Here is a 19,682-nt window from a genome sequence, read left to right as displayed (position 1 = left end):
AGTTTCTTTTGGGTACTCTGTGGCAAAGCCATTTGCAAATGGTTTCTAAATATCTCAATCTGTCAATATGGAGATACCTAGATATAGGGGGGTCAGATATTTTGATAAGTACAGCTATTTTTCAGTTTCTCAGATAGGCATAATAGTGACAAACAGGCATAAGTTTAATGGATGTTGCTTCTGCTGGACTGGAAAAGTGGTGTCACAAACTCAATAAAATTCCATATTCCTCAATAAAGAATACTATTCTTGTGGAACCAGAAAGCTTTCACTTTCAGCACTACTGTTAGCAAAGCCAGTGAAGGGAGATACTGGAAAAATTCAGTTGTACTTTGAGATGTACTTTTGAGATGTTATTCAGCCTTGAGACGTACTTTTCTGCTATTGAAGTGGAGTTTTTGCATCTTTAGGAGTTGGTTTTTCAAAAATAAGTACTCATTTGATTCAGAGATATTTGATTTGCTGCTGATAAAGCAAGTGCTGCTTTGGGATCAGTTTCTGTGACCAGCAGGACCAATATTGTCACCACTGTGCATTATCTGCAAGAAACAAGTTTTCTTCAGGAAAGATGCTTCTGTGGAGAAATCTCTATTTAAGCAGAAACATTGTTCAATTCTAACTTTCAAGGACAGAAGACAATCTTTCCTTGAAGGGCAAGAACACATGCTCTTTTTTCCCCTGTCAGCATCATTTTGCCTTAAGTGAAAACACAACATGAGGAAATAATGCCTTTGCAGGTTGGTTTCTGCAGTCCTTCTCCAGCTCCAGAGCTGCAGAACCACCTGAAAAATCCATCTTCCCAGTGGTGAAGACCACCCATATCAACACTGCAAATCATAAGAAGCTGCCTGCCACCTGAGTGAAATTGCCCTGTTTATTTTACAGCACAGAGTACCTTCATCCTGTGGAGGATGAGCAAGTTCATAAAGGGTGTCCCCTCTTGCCAGCTGTTTTCTGTCTCTTTTCCAGGCTTTTCTGCATTAGTTGGCCTTTTGCTAGAACAGTAGAAGTACTTTATCAATATAAGATTATATTCTTTTAAAATTACTCCTTTACTTTGAAGGTGGGAGAAAAGTTTGGCAGCAAACCGTTGCCCTCCTCAGGAAAGTGCTACAGTTGTCTCTAAAATTGTCTGCATATTGAAATTCAGAAGGGAATGCTCCATGTAACACAGTCCATTAAATGAAGGGCCTGCCCCTAGAGAATATATCTGATCTATGTGCCAAAATATAGTTAATGTTTGAACTTTCAGACTGCTAACAATTTGGAGATTCCTGCTCAGTAATACCAGGGCAATTTTGATTCCTGAATGTTACAGGTCTTTTTCCTGCAACTGAAGGTTGATGTACTTCAGGATTGGATGTCTTAAATGAGTTCTATTGCTTAGATGGGGAATAAGAAGCACCCAGACTTTCACTCTGTTTTTTCCAGTCTGATACTAGATGGCTTTTGAATATAGAATGATTCCTCTATGTCATCCTTCTCTTACATTTTTGTTCAGGAGCTTTCTGAGACAGATAAACCTGAGTAGGGGAGGTTTGTGAAATTTTTATTTTTCCAGTGCCTGTCTGCTCTAATGACTACCAAACAAGTACCCAGAAGTTGCTTAAGAGAAGTGTTGTTAGGTTGCCTGATGGAAAACTGTTGTCTAGTTTTCCTCGTCTGACCCTTTGTAGGAGGTTATGAGAATGATTAGCCAAAGTTTTCCCATATGAAAGAGTCTCCAGCTCCAGGGGGTTTCAAGCTTGCAGAAGTATTTAAATGAAGTGTTTGTAACTGATAAAGTAACAAGCTGAAGTCTATAAATTACTATTGACACAACTTAAATCTAACCAATATTTAGTACATTACAATAATTCAGTTCCTCTTTTTGCAGTTGTTTTGTTGAAGAAAATACTGTATTGGTGTTTGGAAGGTTGTCATTGAAACAGAAGTCTATTACAGTTTTAATAGGCTATGGGATATAGATATTTAGATTCCATTAATAAACCAGAGAATTTAGGCCTTGTGCTTGAAAAATTTGCATCCTTGCTTTGTGGTAGTGGGCTGTTGAGGTCATATTCCATTATGTATTTCACCTCACATTTGTCATCTCATTCAACTTAATTACATATTATAACATGGAATATAGAAAAAAAAATCAAGATAAAATTTAGGTTACTGTAATTCTTACCCGCTGTTTTTTGAGGCCTTTTATAGACCACTTTTTTCCTAAAGAAAAATGTCTGTAGCTGTAGTCATTTGGTGTATGGCATAGCATGCAGCACAGATTTTGATTTAATGACTGGTCTATGGTTGCCACTGTGATAGCTACAAAAGATGGTAGAAGAATTCTGGTCATTGCCTGTTTACCTGGGAAACAGTCCCTTAGGCTGTCCCTTACAAAAAGCACATAAAACATATCTTGGTGTAATCAGGTAACTGTGAACTAGTGCTCACAGAAAAAGGTATTTTAAGTCAATTGAATCCTTGTTACTTATAATTTAAAAATAAATTAAGGTGTGTGTGCATTATATTTATTGCTGTCTTTTTCAATTTCTCAGCTATTCATTTTAAGACATTTACTCAAAGTTTACTTGCAAAATTGTCCTTTCCAATGGAAATAAACTGCGCGGGAATGGAAGAGCATTGCCACCTTTGTAGAGTCTTTGGCTGATGTAGTACCAAGTGTGGAAGATGTTTTTTTGACTTTCAGGATTTCTACAGTTGGCAAGAATATGTAATGGTTTGTGAGCATGTACAATTTCAATCTTTAGGGTATAGGAGGAAAAATGAGCACTTCACTTGTTAGTGCAAATGAGAAGGCTAAAGCCCATTTCCTCTTTCTTGGATTCTTGCTGCTCAGCTCATTGTTCTTCCATAATGAATGAAAGATGTAGATAGTGACCTATGAAAAGGTTTGAGGCTTGAATTTTGATTAAGAGGCTTCTGAAACTGGTGACCCCAAGAATCAATTCAGTCCTTTTGCAATGAAATGAGAGATTGTTGGTGACTTCAGCTACACTTTTGTGATACCTTAAGCTTTCTCAACTCAATGGCAAGAGAACAAACACTGGTTTCCTAGAATAATTCTATTTGAAATTAGCTTGTGGACAATATGGTATTTCCAGATACCTCAGCTCAGTTTTTTGGAAATTATAAAATTATGAAGAATGCTGTGGCTTTTCTAAAGGTGAAATATTATTGCCTTTAAGATGGCAGTGATAACTCTAGAATACAGATAATAGTAAATTCAAGAGACAGATTTTGTAACTAAATTTGCAGTTAATACGGACACAGAAATTATGGTTCATATTTCCAGATCATTAGCTCCCTGAAGGGGCACACCAACCTGGAATTATTTTCCTAAATTACTAGCAAGAGACTGAAGCATAAGCATAAAAAATAAGGGAAGAAGATACGGCCATTTTCATTGAGTATGTCTGCAAAAATCCAGCTGTTCCATTTGTTTTCTTAGCTGTTGTTTTCACTGAATACTTGTTTCCAAATGTATTGTTCATAGTAGCTTCCAGAATGACAATTACAGTGCATTTTCTTGAGCTGCAAAAGCCAAAACCTCTGCAGAGTTCTGAATTTGGAAGAACTTTGCATCTTTTAACAACGGAACACATCTTGCTGTTCTCCATCTCATCAAGTTTCAGAGTATTTTATTTAACTGTTAATGTCAGCTGATTGAAGACCCTCACACAAGGATGTCCCAGGTCTGTCCACTGCCACTGCCCACTGCTGATGGAAAGTGGCAGTGAGTAAAGAGTAATTGGGCATTGGTGCACTGAGGTGGAACAGGGAGGAATCGCTCATAACCCTGGATACAGTCACTAGCACTCAGCCAAAGCAGGGACCAGGCACATGTGGCTCAGGGATGGTGATGCCATGCTTTTTGGTGGTAGCTTGGTCTTTGTCCACATGTGAAGCTGTACTCCCAAGTGTGCAATAATTTAAACATTTGTATTTAGAATGTGGAGGTGGGGGTGGTGTTTATTCAAGAAATGAAGCAGTCTTTCTCCCTTTACGCACAGTTCACTGATGATGAGGTCAGTGGCAGCCAGATGAGGAAAACTTGGGAATACTTGGAAATTGCAATGAAAGTCAGCAAGAAAATAATGCTTACACAGTTGCATATACACACTGCAACCCTGCTATCTGAAGCAGGTTTTTCTGCTTTTAAACTTTTTTTTTTAGAGAAAAGAATCTTCAAATATTTTTTGGGGGTGTTTTCTTCCAGTGAACAGATGTCTGAGGCAGGCCAGGGAACAACTTAATGCATTTGTTTGCCTTCATCCATTTACTTCTGACTTCTTCACATTCCTTTATCACTTCATAGTTATTTGAAGTCCAGTAACATTTTATTATATTTTATGAGATTTTGCCACTGAAACTCATTTCTTATGAGATTTGCCCAGAGCTTCCCAGAATGTATGTGCTTATACATTTTATTACACTTTTGAGATATTTACAGTGGCTATGTGTGACTTGGGCCTATCGCTTTCTCTGCTCTCTTTGAAAGCATTTTTGCCTCTTGTGCTGGATTAGGTTAAATAAGTAGTATCCTTCAAATTGTTTACTTTGGTCTTCTAAAACAATGTTTATTCTCTTCTCCCTTCTCTCCCAAAGTATATCTTGAAGTGAATGCATGCATTGTAAATTTGTCCCTTTTAAAAATTTTACTGTCTCCCTACAATTCTATTTTACTCTTGCAATCAACTTTTTAAATGTAGGATCATCATAACTTTTAACCATTGAAGTTTTAGGTTTTTACCATCTGGAGATTTCACCTGATGGTGAATGTAGCCATTACCCTGCTGTGCTTACACAAAGTCCCTCATATTTTTACTGTAATATTGTTCTTGTTACCTAAAGAGGCTCATTGGTTACTTGCTGGATATGGCAGGCATGTTTTGACTTAAGCTACAAAACAGGTTGAGCACTTCATAAAATGTTTAGAAATACAAAGTGGCATTTTTGAGCTGTGGACCTGGAATTGGAATAGTTGCCATGAAATGTACAGATCCTAACGTTTGCACTTACTGTAAATTTCAGACCTATAAAATGTGAGTTAAAAATGCATGGATGAATTTTGAGTCTTAAACCTAGAAATGAAAACCAATATTGTTGACAAGGTCTGATTTCAGGAAGTATTATCCTTCAGTCAATGTATAGATTTTTGTCAAAAGATGGAACCTGCAGTCTAGGCAACAATACCTTTCAAACGAAACAGAAATCATTAATTATACAGATCAACCTGCCAAAAAACCACAAAAGTCTGTTTCATCATTGTTATGGGAAGTTCATGCATGGTCTTTTTCAAGGTACCTTTTTTTTTAATTGTCTCAGTTTCAACGCTTAAAAATGAATAGCATAAGTAAAGTTATGTTTTGAAATTTTTACATAAGATACTAATCATGTGCACTTGAATACCTTCTGCTGTAAGCTGCCTGAGATCAACCCATTTCCCTGCCACATCACTAGTTAAAATGGGTGATCAAAATGCCTGCAAAAGGTGAAGTAAACTATGTGAAGATACATCCATTTTTTTCCAAATTATGTAGTTATTTTTGTATAGTTTCTCTAATTTGCTCAAGTGTTTTTTTCAGAGTATTTGTTTCTGTTAAAATGATAGTAAAGCAAAACTTCACATACAATTTTTTATATGTAGGTTTCTACAATCCAGGAACTTGTTACTGGTTATGAAGCCTCTTTGAAAACTTGTGACCTTTTTAGTACAAGTGGTAAGTTTCTGTGGTCTTATGCTAATTACCCTGTAACTACTAATACTGTTCATGAAAGTCATCAAGAACTGTTGAAGTGCTGATACTTTTTGCACAAAAATAGTTACTGTATTTTCTAGTAAAATAATTCATCACAAGAAATACTTGGTAAAATTGCCAAGCTTTGTTTTTGTGTTCATTTTTCAAATGCAGTCTTCAGCTTTACTGGTTATTGTAACCTTTCCCATTTTGTTGCAGAAAATGGAGAGAAAGAGCCCCCAACAACACTGCTTTGGGTTCGGTATTTCCTGGCACAGCACTTTGACAAACTTGGCCAGTGTTCTTTGGCCTTGGATTACATTAATGCTGCAATTGCAAGCACTCCAACATTAATAGAGCTATTCTATTTAAAAGCAAAAATTTACAAGGTAAAAGGGGAATTTGGACACGTGGAGTACCTAGTGTATTAAAAACATATCAACCCATCAGACTGGTGTGAATGTGTGGGTAGTATTTCAGTTAGCAGTTGTTATGGGCATCAGTTTTCATGAGGGTTTCTTTTTGGGCACTGTTTTGTCAGGAAGGAAATGAAGACCCTTTTGTTTGGGTTTTGCAAAGCCAGTCACAAATTACAGTGAATTGTAATTCTGAAAAAAATCTGGGAGTGGGGGGAGTGAGAATAACACTGGTTTTGGTTCTGATGGAGAAATACCAGTAACAAGTACAGATTTCAGGAGATGGTCTATAGCAGGCCTCTACTGAAAGTTAATATTTAATTTCTCCCTAACAGCATGTAGGTAACATCAAGGAAGCTGCCAAATGGATGGATGAAGCACAGTCTTTGGATACTGCAGACAGATTTATCAATTCTAAATGTGCTAAATACATGCTGCGAGCAAATATGGTGAAGGATGCAGAGGAGATGTGCTCTAAATTCACAAGGGCAAGTATATTGCTTTAATTAAGAGGTGTTTTGCTTGCCTCTGGTACTTTTTAACTCATAACTTTTGATCAAATATCTTTTATTAGTATCCATTTTTATTACAATACTTCTGTGCCTGATGGTAAGGAACTACACAGAATTGTAGAAGGGTTTGTATTGGAAAGAGCCTTTTAAAGATGGAATAGTCCAATGCCGCTGCTATGGGTGTGGACATTTTGGCTAACTTAGGTTGCTCAAAGCTGCATCCATCCCAGTCTTGAACACTTCCAGGGACAGGACATGCACAGCTTTCCTGGGCAGCTATAGTCCAGTGTATTGCCTCATTCTCACAGAAAAGATTTCTTTTCCTTGCATCCAGTATAAAGCTGCCCTCTTTTAGTTCAAATCTTTTGCTGCTGTTGGTGTTGCTGCTGATCCTGGTGAAAAGTCTCTTTCTTTCTGTCTTATGAACTTCCTGTATATACTGGCAGGCTATTGTAAGGTCTCCCTGGAGCCTGCCTGCTCTTCTCCATGGTGAACCTCAACTCTCTATCTTTTGTCACAGGACAAGTTTCAGCCTTTTGATTTTTCATGGTGTTTCTCTGAATCTGTTCTGATTGGCTCATGTCCCTCTTGTGCTGGGGGCCCCAGAGATAGATGCAGCACTCCAGTTGTGTAGCCCCACTAAATACTGGAAAAAAGGTTTTTCAAGGGTAGTTGTCCAGGAGTATTTTTTATTGCCATACTTCAAAATACTGCTTTTGAAATGCATCTGATGGATACCTCATTGTTTCCCCTTTAGTACCATCCAATCTAACTGCCCAGGAGCATAGTACTATACTCATTATGATTTAGTATTAATATCAATTAATTTATATTTGAACATTTCATTCCTTGAAGCTAGTATTACGCACAAAAATTTTGTTAAAACAGTCTATCCCTAAAAGATGGGATAAGGACTTTAAATTCTATTTTTTTTACATTGGACAAAATTTGTATTAATAAATATCAGATTTTCATGTAATTTATGGAACTAAACATGAAGACTACTTGTGGGATATCCTGGAGTACATAAATTAGGCTCCTTCGTTCTTTTAAATTCTAGATGTGGTAACACTTGAAATTGGATTCAAGCTTGCTAGGTATTTCTAGGAATAATTGAAAATTTGATTGCTAAAACTCATCATGTTTGCTTGTCAGAAGTGTTAAAGTAAGAAAGACAGAATTTTATCATAGACATCTGGAAAGACAGGATATCATCCTCAGTAACAGTACTGGGTCTTTTATCTGCTATAAAGATTGTTCTGAAAGCCTAATGGCTAATATTAATAATATATGGGATGTTTTTCCAGTTCACTTACTCTAGAGCATTATGACTATTATAAAGTCTCAATCCTAGGATTTTTTTCTTGTCAAAATATCATGTATCAATCTAACTTTGCTTATTTAGACAAGCAAGTTCTAAGAAATGTGTAATAATGTGTTCTAAGAAATGTGTGATAAAGCAGTGAATATATTGGTGGATTTATGGACTGGTGGATGCCACTTACCTGATGGGGGAAAACTAGCTAAAATTGTTTGCTGAACTCAAGGAATATTTTTGAATAATGTTATTTTGTGCCCCCAAATTGTAGAAGTGAGACTGTGCAAGCATGAGTTCATCTTAAAAATCTCTTAAGACATTAATCTTCAGGTAATTGGAGTCTTTAAATAATTTCAATCTATTATTTTCTGTCTAGGAGAGCACAGAATATCACAAGTGTTATTCTCACTTGAACACTGTCCTGTTCATGTCCTGTTCATGTCCTGTTGTATTCCAAGTACCTTGAAGGATTGATTGTTTGCTCCTAATGGCCTGAACCAGGCACTGAATGATGCAGCTGGTAAATTACAATAGCAAAACCTGATGATAGCTCTTCTTTCAGGAAGGAACTTCTGCAATGGAGAACCTTAATGAGATGCAGTGTATGTGGTTCCAGACGGAATGTGCTGCAGCTTATCAAAGGCTGGGCAAGTACGGTGACGCCTTGAAAAAATGTCATGAAGTAGAAAGGGTAAGTAGGTGCAAACACCACCCACTGCTTCCCCAGTATTTCTCATACTCAAATGAAGATATTTGTTGATGTAATCAGCACAGTTTTGTATGCTAGAAGCATGTAAAACTTCTAGTATAATGGCTTTTAACAACAGGCTAATACTTGATGATTTTTTGTAACAGATGTCTTCTCTAGCTATTATGTGAAAGACTATTATTGAAGTGAAAAGGTTTCAATATAAAATACCACATCTTCTATGCAGCTATTCCTACATTTACTTTATGCTGACTTTTAACAATTGTGTTTCTAATCAGAATAGTCGCATTTCAGTTGGCTTTTAGCGTGCCTAAGTCTTTGCATAATCACATTATAGACTTTGTTAACTGAGATTTTTCCATGTCAATACATTCTTTTGAACAGTCAATAGTGCAAGGATATGTCTATACTTGTTGAATATTGTCTGTAAATAATATCAATTGTAACTTTATTCACCTGTCTCTAATAAAAAGTAGACTAAGTGTAAAGGATGAATATATGAGTGTGTTCTTCTTTTTTAAGCATTTTTTTGAGATAACAGATGATCAGTTTGACTTCCACACGTACTGCATGAGAAAGATGACTCTCCGTGCCTATGTAGACCTTCTGAGATTAGAAGATGTGCTCAGGAAACATGCCTTCTACTTCAAGGCTGCCCGATCAGCAATTGAAATTTACTTGAAGCTCCATGATAATCCTCTTACCAATGAAAGCAAAGAGCAAGAAGTGAATTCAGGTATCTACACTTTAATGAAGGTTCATATGTTGACACATGTAAAAGCTTAAGCTAAGTAAGTTACGTGTTACAGAGTAAATAGAACACAAGTTTTCCTCTTGTCTTTTGCAATAACTGAAAAGAGATCATAGGTAACAGGCTACAGTTTGCTCTGTTCACATCCCATTACTTTGCAGAACTAGAACATGAATGAACCTAACTGTAGTTTTGGAGTACTTGGGGAAGAGTGACATTTCAGAGCATTAAAATCAAATTCAGTTCAGCCATTAGATAAATATTATTAATAAATTAATTATGGAGCAATGGATAGATTTTGTGGAAAAGCAGTCTGAATTATAAGAATTTTATTTTGGTCTCATGCATTTAATTAATTACATGGTAATACTAGTTACTACTGCATTAAGTTTTACCACTTCTCACACAACTTGAGGACCAAAGAATAAATGGATAAATGTGTTAGTGATATTAATACATTTAGAACATTATTTAAAACTAGTATTAATGGACAACAGACGTTCTTAGGAAGCCAGTGGGGTGTAGTTTGGAAATTTGAGGATTCAATGGCAGATTATTTGAGATTTTTTTAAACTTTAGGATAAATAGTTGCTTCTCCTTTAGTGGAATTGCATTTACTGTCAGCATTGCAGTGGCTGTTGACTAAAGCAGTGAAATTCATGTCTGGCTTTTTGCAAAGGGAAAAATATTTGATATGGGGAAAAAGGGACGCTAAACTAAAAATGCCACTTAATATTGCAGATAAATTCTTACCTTTATTCAGAGGTGAATAAGTTTTTCTATACCTGCCTATGAATAATGAAGAGGCATATTCGAATAGTTGAACTTGCACCTTTTTTCTCTCCAACTTTAGTTTGTTTCTGTATATAATGTAAGATTAGTGTGTGGCAGAGGATCTATCACAGAGGATAGCAGTATATCATAAAGGTGGGTGGTGTCTAAGAAGTCATGTTAGTTCATTTGCCTGCTGCTCATTGGGATCCAATAGGCTTATCTGTGGAAGAAGGCAGCACTGTGTGGATGGTGCTTCCTTGTGTCAGAATAGGGATGACCCAGGCAGGGAGGTCATGCTGCCCTAGCCTCAAAAAAGATGTGTTAGTCCCTTGGGAGCTCATTTTTCTGTGCCTTGCCACATTTAGCAAAAATTCTATTTTCAGTGAAACACCACAGTAAACAGACTGATGGCTGTAGTGTTATTCTGGCTAAACTGATAATTTCCCTTTCGTTATCCCATGTCATTTGCCTGAAATCGGTACAGTTATCATGGCTGTATATTAGTCAGACAATTTAATGGAAAATAGCAAGTTTAGCATGTTTTCAGGTGGAGTGGAAATCCATCTGGGTATTTCTAGATGGCATTAGAAGCAGGCCAAGCTGCAGTCAAAATGAGAGCTTAGCGTTACCGTTGTTCATTTTCTAAGTTAAGACCTGTGACAGATGTAACAACTTTATGTAGCTAACATTTGAAATCACTGAGGTTTCTTTAACAGCCATGTAAGAGAAAATATGCAAGATCAAGTGTTGTGTTAGGCTGTAAATACCAGTCCAGCAGGAGTGTTGGCCTGTGTAGTGGTGATACTCTTGTGACTGCTGGTAGTTATGGAAATCACTTAAAAATTTGCCAAATTGAGATGGGGAGAAGCATAATGACCTGAATTGTCTGAGAGAAACGAGATTTTGAATTAAATACTTTATATGTTGTCTGTTACTTTAATCTGTAGAAAATCTCTCAGCCAAAGAATTGAAGAAAATGCTTAGTAAGCAAAGAAGAGCACAGAAGAAAGCAAAACTTGAAGAAGAAAGAAAGCATGCAGAAAGAGAACGACAGCAAAAAAATCAAAAGAAAAAGAGGGATGAAGAGGAGGAGGAAACTAGTGGACCCAGGGAAGAGTTGGTTCCTGAAAAACTGGAAAGGGTTAGCATGGTCTTTCTTGTTGAACTCCCAGGATTATCATAAAAAGCTTATAATATGGGTTTGCTATCAGATTCTCCTAAAAGAATCCAGGTGTTTTTATAAAATCATTTTTGCATACAGAGGTACTTTTTTGTAGTCCATCTCTTTTTACACTGAAGAGAAGTATTTTTCATCAATAAATCCAAGTTGTACATTAATATTGTTACTGTCCTTAGATTTCAGGGATTTTTTCAAAGCAGTAGGTCATATTCATTAAAATAGATACTGAACAAAAAAAAAGCATTTTGCTTGAAGAAATCTGATTTTCATACAGTGAATAGTGGAAAAAGTAACAGAAATTATTGCAATTTGTAAAGTTTGAAGGCATGAGCCAGTATTTTGCTATGCATGAAGAGCTACCTCCATTATCACAGTAAACTTCAAGCTTGTTGTCTAAAGTGGTTGTGTTTAATAGTTTCCCAAATGCTAAATTACAGCACTGAGTGCACAAGCAATGCCAGAGTTAGCAATGATGTTGTCTTTGTCAACATGAGATGACGAGTAAACGCTTTAACATTTTTATTTAAACAGCAAAATTTGTTATGGTGCAGTTTAATCCAGAAAGCTAGCTTCACCTCACCTTTGACCCCTGATTATTTAAATGCTTTGAGTAACAGAAATTATTGGTGGACTTTACTTGATGTTTATTTTAAGCCATAATTTTCACTGTTCTTTTCTTAAAACAGGTAGAAAATCCATTAGAAGAAGCCATTAAGTTCCTTATACCACTTAAGAATCTTATTGGAGATGATATAGAAACACACTTATTAGCATTTGAAATATATTTTAGAAAAGGTAAAGTACTGCTTAATTTTATTTTTGCTTTACAAGATTTTAATGCTTCAGTTCAGCTGTGTTATCAAAGTGTAGTGGAAATGATCTGAAATACTTACCTGACTGAAGCTGAGGCATGCATCATACCCAATAATAGAGTAAATAGCATTTTTGTTTAGTCACCCTTCAACAAAAAAAGCCCTAAGAGCAGATTATATTGTGGTATGTACTCTTAAATACTGTGGAATGGTATTTGTGGTGTGATCTTTAATTATCTAGAGGAGACCAAAGCTAAATAAATGGTAACACCTGTGCAGTGTTGGCAGAGTTGGAGCAGCAAGAACTTCTGCTTTATTAAGCAATTTGAATGGGAAAATAAGCTTAGTTTCTAATTCTGTGTAGAAACTGATGTTTCTAGTATTTTACTAGATTTACTAAAGAAAACAATAATTGATTATGAAGAGAAAATGTTCTGTGTTCTTAATCTTGGTTTCCTAATATTTTTTCTTCTTCCCGCAGGAAAGTTTCTGTTAATGTTACAGTCTGTCAAAAGAGCTTTTGCTATCGACAGGAATAACCCATGGCTACATGAGTGCTTGATTAAATTCTCTAAAGCTGGTATGTGTGTAGGAAATATGTATGTGTGTAAAATAGATATTTGTGTAATTATAAAGATAGAAGTTACATTTTGCAAGTACATAATTACATATTTTTGTGATGTGTACTCCTGAAACACAAACAAAGAAAAATAAAAACAAATATGTTTTTTTCATGGCAATACCAAAGAAAACATAGGCTGTGCTACGCAGTGTACTGTGTATGTATTATACCTTCCTCCATTAATCCACCAGGTGGACCCAACAACTCATTTTGGCTAGATTTCACAGGAAAATGAGTGTTCTAAGGATCCTGGAAAACCTTAATATTTAAGAAAATAAGTGGTAGATATAGGAGAATGATTCTGTCTGTAACAGTTTGTGTGGTGAACATATAATAGAAAGTTTACATGACAGAGCATCCTTTATGAAAGTTTCCTCTGTAAATGCATCAGCAGTGTTTGTGTTGACACATTTTGATCTGTGTTTCTGTGCACAAATTCTAAAACTGGGACTTTTAGCAGTGATTTATGTGGTTTCAGTGTTTTCTACAGTTGTTTAAATGGCAATTTTTTTTGCTTCTCTCCCCCCTGCCTACCCTCTTCTAGTGTCTGACCATAGTAACCTCCCAGAAATTGTGAGCAAGGTCCTAACACAAGAAATGCAGAAAATATTTGTTAATAAAAACCTGGAGAGTTTTAATGAAGAATTTCTCAAACACAATGCTACCTCCATTCGGCACCAGCTGTCAGGTTTGTCTAACTTTTTCATGCTCTTGAAAAGTAGATGATTTAAGTGATGTAAAACCAGAATCTTTGTCTGCAATCTGCAAGGGCAGGTTGGATGGGGCTTAGCGCATCCTGGTCCAGTGTAAGGTGGCCCTGGGAATGGCAGGGCATGTGGAACTAGATGAGCTTTAAAGTTCCTTCAAATTCAAACCATTCTATGAATTCATATATAAATTCTAATGAGATGTAAAATTATGTGGTTTGGGGGGGGAGGGGGGAGGCATTTCTGTCTGCTTGTACCATTTTTTAAAAATGTACTTCACTTTATTAGATGCATAAGAAATTTGCTCCATACCTTCAAAAAGTACAGTCAAACCACTATAGATACTCAAGTTTTGAAGCACTGTCATCCTTCCTGTTACAGCTTCTTTTTTTTAAGTATTAGAAAATATAAAACAAAATCCCATATTCATTAGCAAGTACTTTTCCCCGTTTTCTTTTCAGCTGAAATATCTCTGTTCCTACTCATAACTTTATCATGTAGCAACAGCATCAATAAAAGTACCATGATGGACTTGTTATGCAGTCTTTGCTTTTCTGCTTCATTGTCAGCAGTGAAAATGTTGAAATCTGACACTCAGACACTGTTTATATAGAAGAGCCACAAGTAGCTGCTGGAGCTAAGTCAAGGGAAATTATGAATGATTACAGAAAATTTTGGAATATTGATGTGACTTGATAAAGCTGGTAGAGAAAATAAAATGCATTTCCAGCAGTTAAGGAACAAAAGTAAGTGTAGTTTTATCAGGCACTTCAAGTACTTAGTGCTAACCTCACCTGGTCTTTTAAAGTGACCCAGGGTCTGTCCAGAATAACCAGAAGTAGTTAGCTTCAGAGGATTGCTTATTACTCTAAAGGAAGGTTAGGTAGAGTACCACAAAATTCCATTGGCTTCTGTAAGATCTGTGTTTCAGGACAGCATTTTTAGAGAAATACTTTTACCTCTTTCCTGCAAGCAGGGTCAAGATTTGGGAAGTCAAGTACAGATCTCTCAGCAGTCAATTGGTCCTAATTCTCAGGGGGATATGTTCTTCCACTCTTGGGACTGTCGAACATCTCACTGTCTGCTTTATAGGTCTTATTTTCTGATCCTCCAGTGTTATGGAAAACACTACAGTCCCTGGCTAGGTTTTTAGTAGCCTTAGGACTTCAACTGTGTGTCCGTCTTCTCTTTATGCTGGAACAGGTTTGAGGCAATTGACTTACCTACTGTACAATTTTAAAGTTTCTTGAACAGTTATCTATAGTTAAAGTTTGCATATGAAGATCTGGAAGACCAAAGCCTAAGTCTGAGAGCACAAATGAGTGCTTGCTCAGCTTAAAATTACTAGTAAAAAACTGTAAGCACACTTCTAACCTCTTTCCAATTTCTGTACCAAAGCCTCCCTAACTTTAGGCAAGAGTAACTAGGCTAATATAAGTGGTTTGGGCAATAATGGCTCTGCATAGAGTCTAGCAATTTATTTTCTTAAACCTACAAAAAGCAGTAAGAACTAGGAAATTTTCTTTAATTAGGAAAACTAATAATTGGGGAAATGAGTTGAGCAAAACCAAAAGACAGACAAAACATCCAGAATGTGAGGTTTTAACTTTTCCAGTAAAATGATTAAGCTTTTTGGGTTTTGGAGTAGATTACGTAGTGGTGTGGGTCTGGACTTTGTACTTGGGCAAAGGGGAAAGTACATGAAATGCCAACACATTCATTAAGGAATTTTAAATTAAGGCACCTGTGATACAAGGAACAGAATTTTGCAGAGCTGCCCAGGCCAGTTTTGGCAATCTGATTGTGCTCTGAGAAGCTGTGTAGTTCCTTTCCACCAATGTAGTGTGGTCCAGGCAAAGCACCAAACTTGTGCTGCACTTTCCTTGTACCTGAGCTGTCCTTAGCTCTGGGTGAGCAGCCACGGCCCTGTGTTCTGCCATGTGGACTGGTCTGAACTTTTACTGGGTCATGTTCCACAGTTGTTTAGTAACTGTTGTTCACTTAGCTCCAGTACTTCTAAAGAGAATTCAGTGTGTCTCTGAGAATTACTCACTCCTGCATTTGTTGGATGGATTTCATTTAGCCTGCTGACTTGAAGGGCTTGTCATCAATGTACTCTGTGATATTTTTCTCTCCTGAAGATCTGTCAGTCAAGTGAGGCATGTCACTCTTGCAGGAACAGGTCTCCTGTATTATTCAATCCTTATGCTTCTAATAAATTTCAAAATGGCTTTAGTTTCATTAGTTTGCAGTTGCAAATCAGGGAGAAAGATGTAGTTTATTAAAACTTGTAAGAAGTCTAATTCACGTTTATGTGTAAGTTTTCAGGTTCTGTTTGTCTGTATATGTTGTATGGCATTTAGGAAAACTAAACAGTGTGGGTTTTGTCTTGTGATAAGGTGCAAAGATGATGTATTTCCTGGACAAATCAAGACAAGAAAAGGCAATTGCTGTTGCAACTAGATTGGATAAAAACATGAGAGACAAAAATGTGAAGGTAAAAGATACAGTATATAAAGCCACCAACTGTGTGGGGTCTTAAATAGTGTATAATTTAATGCAGGATAATGTGCATGCTTTATTAACCATGATAAATGATTACTTGAAAGAACAAGGTTTCAAGTCTTCCCTGTGAGTAGAAGATATGTAAATACCAACAGAGAAGCCTGTTTGCTCAAACTAGTGTTGTTTAACAATATGTGCCCTTAAAAATAAACAATTTTGAATTACATTTATTAACTGATGCTTTTGTTTCTTTAGACATTAACGAAGGTTTTTGAGGCATTGCTTGATGGCAGTTTTGGAAGCTGCCATGCTCAATGTGAAGAATATCAAGCAGCATGTCATAAACTGTTTCCTTTTACATCTGCCTTCATGCCTGCCACAAACGAAGACAACAGCAGCATTGCATCTGTGAATCACACGGCCATTAACCATGATTTGCTGTCCAATGAAATCTGAAGTAGTGTGTGCAAGCCCCTGTGTGTGTGTGTGTATACCTACATGCACACATGTGTATGAAACTCTGACTCTCATTACATGCTGGCTGGATACAGATCAGGGTTACTTTTCCAGGTTGTATTTTAATATCTTTAACAGGTATCTAAAACAAAATATTTGGATAGTTAAATGGAGTATGCTATTAGGGTTTTTTTCCTCCCAATGAAAACTGCCAATATTTATGTAAACATCTTTAATCAGCATTTTTCATGTTTATACTTGTACAGGTTTAAGTCTTTTAATAATTCATCAGCCCTCCCTCACAATAATATGGATATTAAAGACTGCTTTCACTTAAGTGTTGTTACATATGCAGATATATGTGAACATATCTTGTTAATAAATTATCATTTGAGAGTTTTTAGCAGATTAAGACTGAAGTGCTGCTTGAATTGCCCTCTTTGTCTTTACTGTTCTTTAGGGGTTTTTTTCTGGATTGTTTTGGTTGGATTTCTTTTTTAATCTTTGGTCAGTTTGGTTTCTTTTGAAGCGCAGCAACAATGAAAGCATTGGGGGGGGTTGCATGTTTTTGTCAGGTGTGTGTCTTATGGAACCAGTGTTGACAGATATGAAGATTAGGTTTGTGTAAAAAACCCAAACCAACAAATATCTAAGGCTTTTTGAAACCTATTCCCTCTATCTTGTGTTCCATAGCTATCGTTTCCTTAGTTTTATGGTCAGTTTAACATTTTAAGGTTTTAATATCCTGAAGCAATTCCCTGAGAAGACATAATGAATTTGAATACTGTTGTTTGTCCTTTGTTCCATCTCCCCTTTCCTCTTCTTTCTTCTGGTTTCTCCCCATTTGTTCACCTATTGACACTTAGGACGAAAAAGCTGCTCCAATTTTGTGCAAGTGCAGAAGGTACAGTAATGGGGAATACAGGTTTTCTCTACATCATAAAGACTCACTGGTGAGTGTGCTGTATTACCTACATTAAAAGTCTTAGTTGTCTACTTAAGTATTATGGCCAATACTCCAGAATTTCTCCTGCCTAAATGCTATTGCTGTAGGTGCTGAAAGGCAAAACAGAGAAATATGTTTTACATTTTAAAACTGTTTAAGGGAGCACAAAGAGGCTGACTATAAATCATAATGAACCTTTTTCTTACTTTGTATTCTGGTGCATTAACTATTAAATATACAACACATCAAAATGGAAGTTTAAATCTAATATACCTATTTAAAGCATAGCATTGCTAGACAAAATGGCTACATATCACATGACAGCTTTACATTCTATAAAGACTGCTATCAAAACATAATTATACTGTGGCTTGTACAGAAAATTTCTGGAAACCGTAATGGAATTATTCAATCTCGGTTTGTTTTTATTTCACTGCAATGTAAATAATTTCAGTAATATTAACTAGCCCCTCAAAGGCAAATACCAGTTCATGAAGAGGGGATTTTATTAAGACGAATAAACTGTTCTAATTAAAATTCTCCTTTGTGTGTCATCTGTTTAGATTAAAAAAAATGTTGAATGGAAATTTCACTGTAAGATATTGCCAACATGTTATGCTGTAATAAATTATTTTGTACACATTTGCCTTTGGTTTGGAATTTTTGCATATTTTTGGCAATCAAACTTTAACCCATCATTTTCATTTTTTCTGTTGAGTTGCAATATTCACTGGTTTAATGTTAACTCTGTAAGTAGTTATGAAAAACATGACTATTTATCAGATTGAGATGTGTATCTATAAATAGTAATGGCTTCAGACTGCAATCAATAGATTTGGATCAGATAGCAGGGAGAAATTATTTCCTGTGAGGATGGTGAGACACTTGAACAGAGTGTTCAGAGAAGCTGTGGATGCCCCATCCCTGGCAGTGTTCCAGGCCAGGTTGGATGGAGTTCTGAGCAACCTGGTCTATGGGAAAGTGTCCCCTGCCCATGGCAGGGGAATTGGAATCAGGCAGTGTTTAAGGTTCCTTCCAACCCAAACCATTCTATGATTCTGTGATAGTAACACTGACAAGTAGTGATGTGGTTTTGTCTTAAGTATTCACCATGAGCTGTTTGCTGTGGAGCACCTGGCTCAAAGATGTCTTAGGCAGGGAAAGGTGGACCATAATAAGATTGCTTTGGCTCAGCAGCACCTTAGAACCACTTGCACTGTATGGTGAAGGCATGAAGTGATACAGTGTCTTCTGTCTTTTTTTAGTGATAATACTTCTCTTGCTGGAGATGGAATTCAGGCCTTCAAAAAGAAGGCTGTGGCACTCTAGATTGGACTACTTATCCAGTCCTGTGCTGTTTAACTTGACACTTGAAGTCAGATGTCAGCAAAAACACCCAGGGTTCCTCTTCAGCAGTGGATTCCTTGATAATGTAGATGAATAGCTTTCATATCTAGGCTAAGAGTTGTAGGAACTTAATTCTGGAAATTGAGTCTTCTGTCATGCAGTGAGTGGTTTCGTCTTCTCTTAGAACTGCTGGAGGCATGCAGCCTGCCGTTTTCCTCAGGGCTGTCATTGCAGGTGTGAACTTCTTGGGGTAACAAATGCCTGGCAGTTTGATCTCTTCCAAATTTCATCTTTGTTGCAGATGGGCAGGGTGTGCTGTGTACCCTAGCACCTTAAGGTGTCCAGGCACAAAGAAGGAAAATAAGCAAATGCAGCACAAGGCTGCTGGCAGAATGCAGGACCTCATTTATCTAAACAAGCCTGACAGCATTAGATCATTCTGAGAGATGAGCTAAATTGAGCAGCTTGAACTGATAAAAATGTTTTATGTTTTGACTGCTTTGATTTCTGGTGGTTAATGAGTTCATCGGACTCATCTGGCCAGGACCCAGTGCAGGGAAGTGTGGTAGCAGTGCTCTAAAGTAGGGCAGCTCATCTTGTGTTGCAGTGCAGGCACTGCTGCTGCTTGGGACACTGCCAGCACTGCCAGCTAGCATGGCTCAGGATTTATCCATGCTGACTAGCAGGGTGTCAGAAGTGTTGCACTCCTGGTGCAAGAAGCTGCCCTTCTGGTTTGGCCTTTCAGTCTGGATCTGCTGTGGCTGTGCCCTTCCAACAGAAGGAGGAGCTGAGAACAACAGGAGTAGCAGCAGTGCTTCCTGAATGCATAATGATGAGTGTAGGACTAACCCCACTGGGATATGTGTGCAACAAGGCACGG

At 36.9% G+C, this 19,682-nt stretch overlaps 1 protein-coding gene across 4 annotated transcripts in view; it reads left to right on the top strand.

The window, feature by feature from the left end:
• NAA16 (N-alpha-acetyltransferase 16, NatA auxiliary subunit) overlaps window positions 1–18,097 on the top strand; it is a 61,988-nt gene extending 43,891 nt beyond the window's left edge. Inside the window, exons 10-20 of one of the 4 annotated variants that reach the window (XM_059465906.1) lie at window positions 5,657–5,729; window positions 5,967–6,136; window positions 6,499–6,651; window positions 8,556–8,684; window positions 9,225–9,438; window positions 11,175–11,368; window positions 12,094–12,202; window positions 12,701–12,799; window positions 13,386–13,529; window positions 15,948–16,045; window positions 16,309–18,097. In XM_059465906.1, the coding sequence (XP_059321889.1) occupies window positions 5,657–5,729; window positions 5,967–6,136; window positions 6,499–6,651; window positions 8,556–8,684; window positions 9,225–9,438; window positions 11,175–11,368; window positions 12,094–12,202; window positions 12,701–12,799; window positions 13,386–13,529; window positions 15,948–16,045; window positions 16,309–16,509 (1,584 nt within the window). In that variant the 3' untranslated portion in view covers window positions 16,510–18,097. Of the gene's footprint in view, window positions 1–5,656; window positions 5,730–5,966; window positions 6,137–6,498; window positions 6,656–8,555; window positions 8,685–9,224; window positions 9,439–11,174; window positions 11,369–12,093; window positions 12,203–12,700; window positions 12,800–13,385; window positions 13,530–15,947; window positions 16,046–16,308 lie in introns of those variants that run through there. The other 3 variants (XM_059465907.1, XM_059465908.1, XR_009417806.1) reach the window with 3 other exon arrangements.
• The last annotated feature ends 1,585 nt before the right edge of the window (window positions 18,098–19,682 follow it).

This window comes from Ammospiza nelsoni, chromosome 2 (assembly GCF_027579445.1).
Source record: "Ammospiza nelsoni isolate bAmmNel1 chromosome 2, bAmmNel1.pri, whole genome shotgun sequence".
Taxonomy (NCBI): domain Eukaryota; kingdom Metazoa; phylum Chordata; class Aves; order Passeriformes; family Passerellidae; genus Ammospiza; species Ammospiza nelsoni.
The sequence above is the reverse complement of the archived record's forward strand: the minus strand, read 5'-3'. Positions and strand labels throughout refer to the sequence as shown.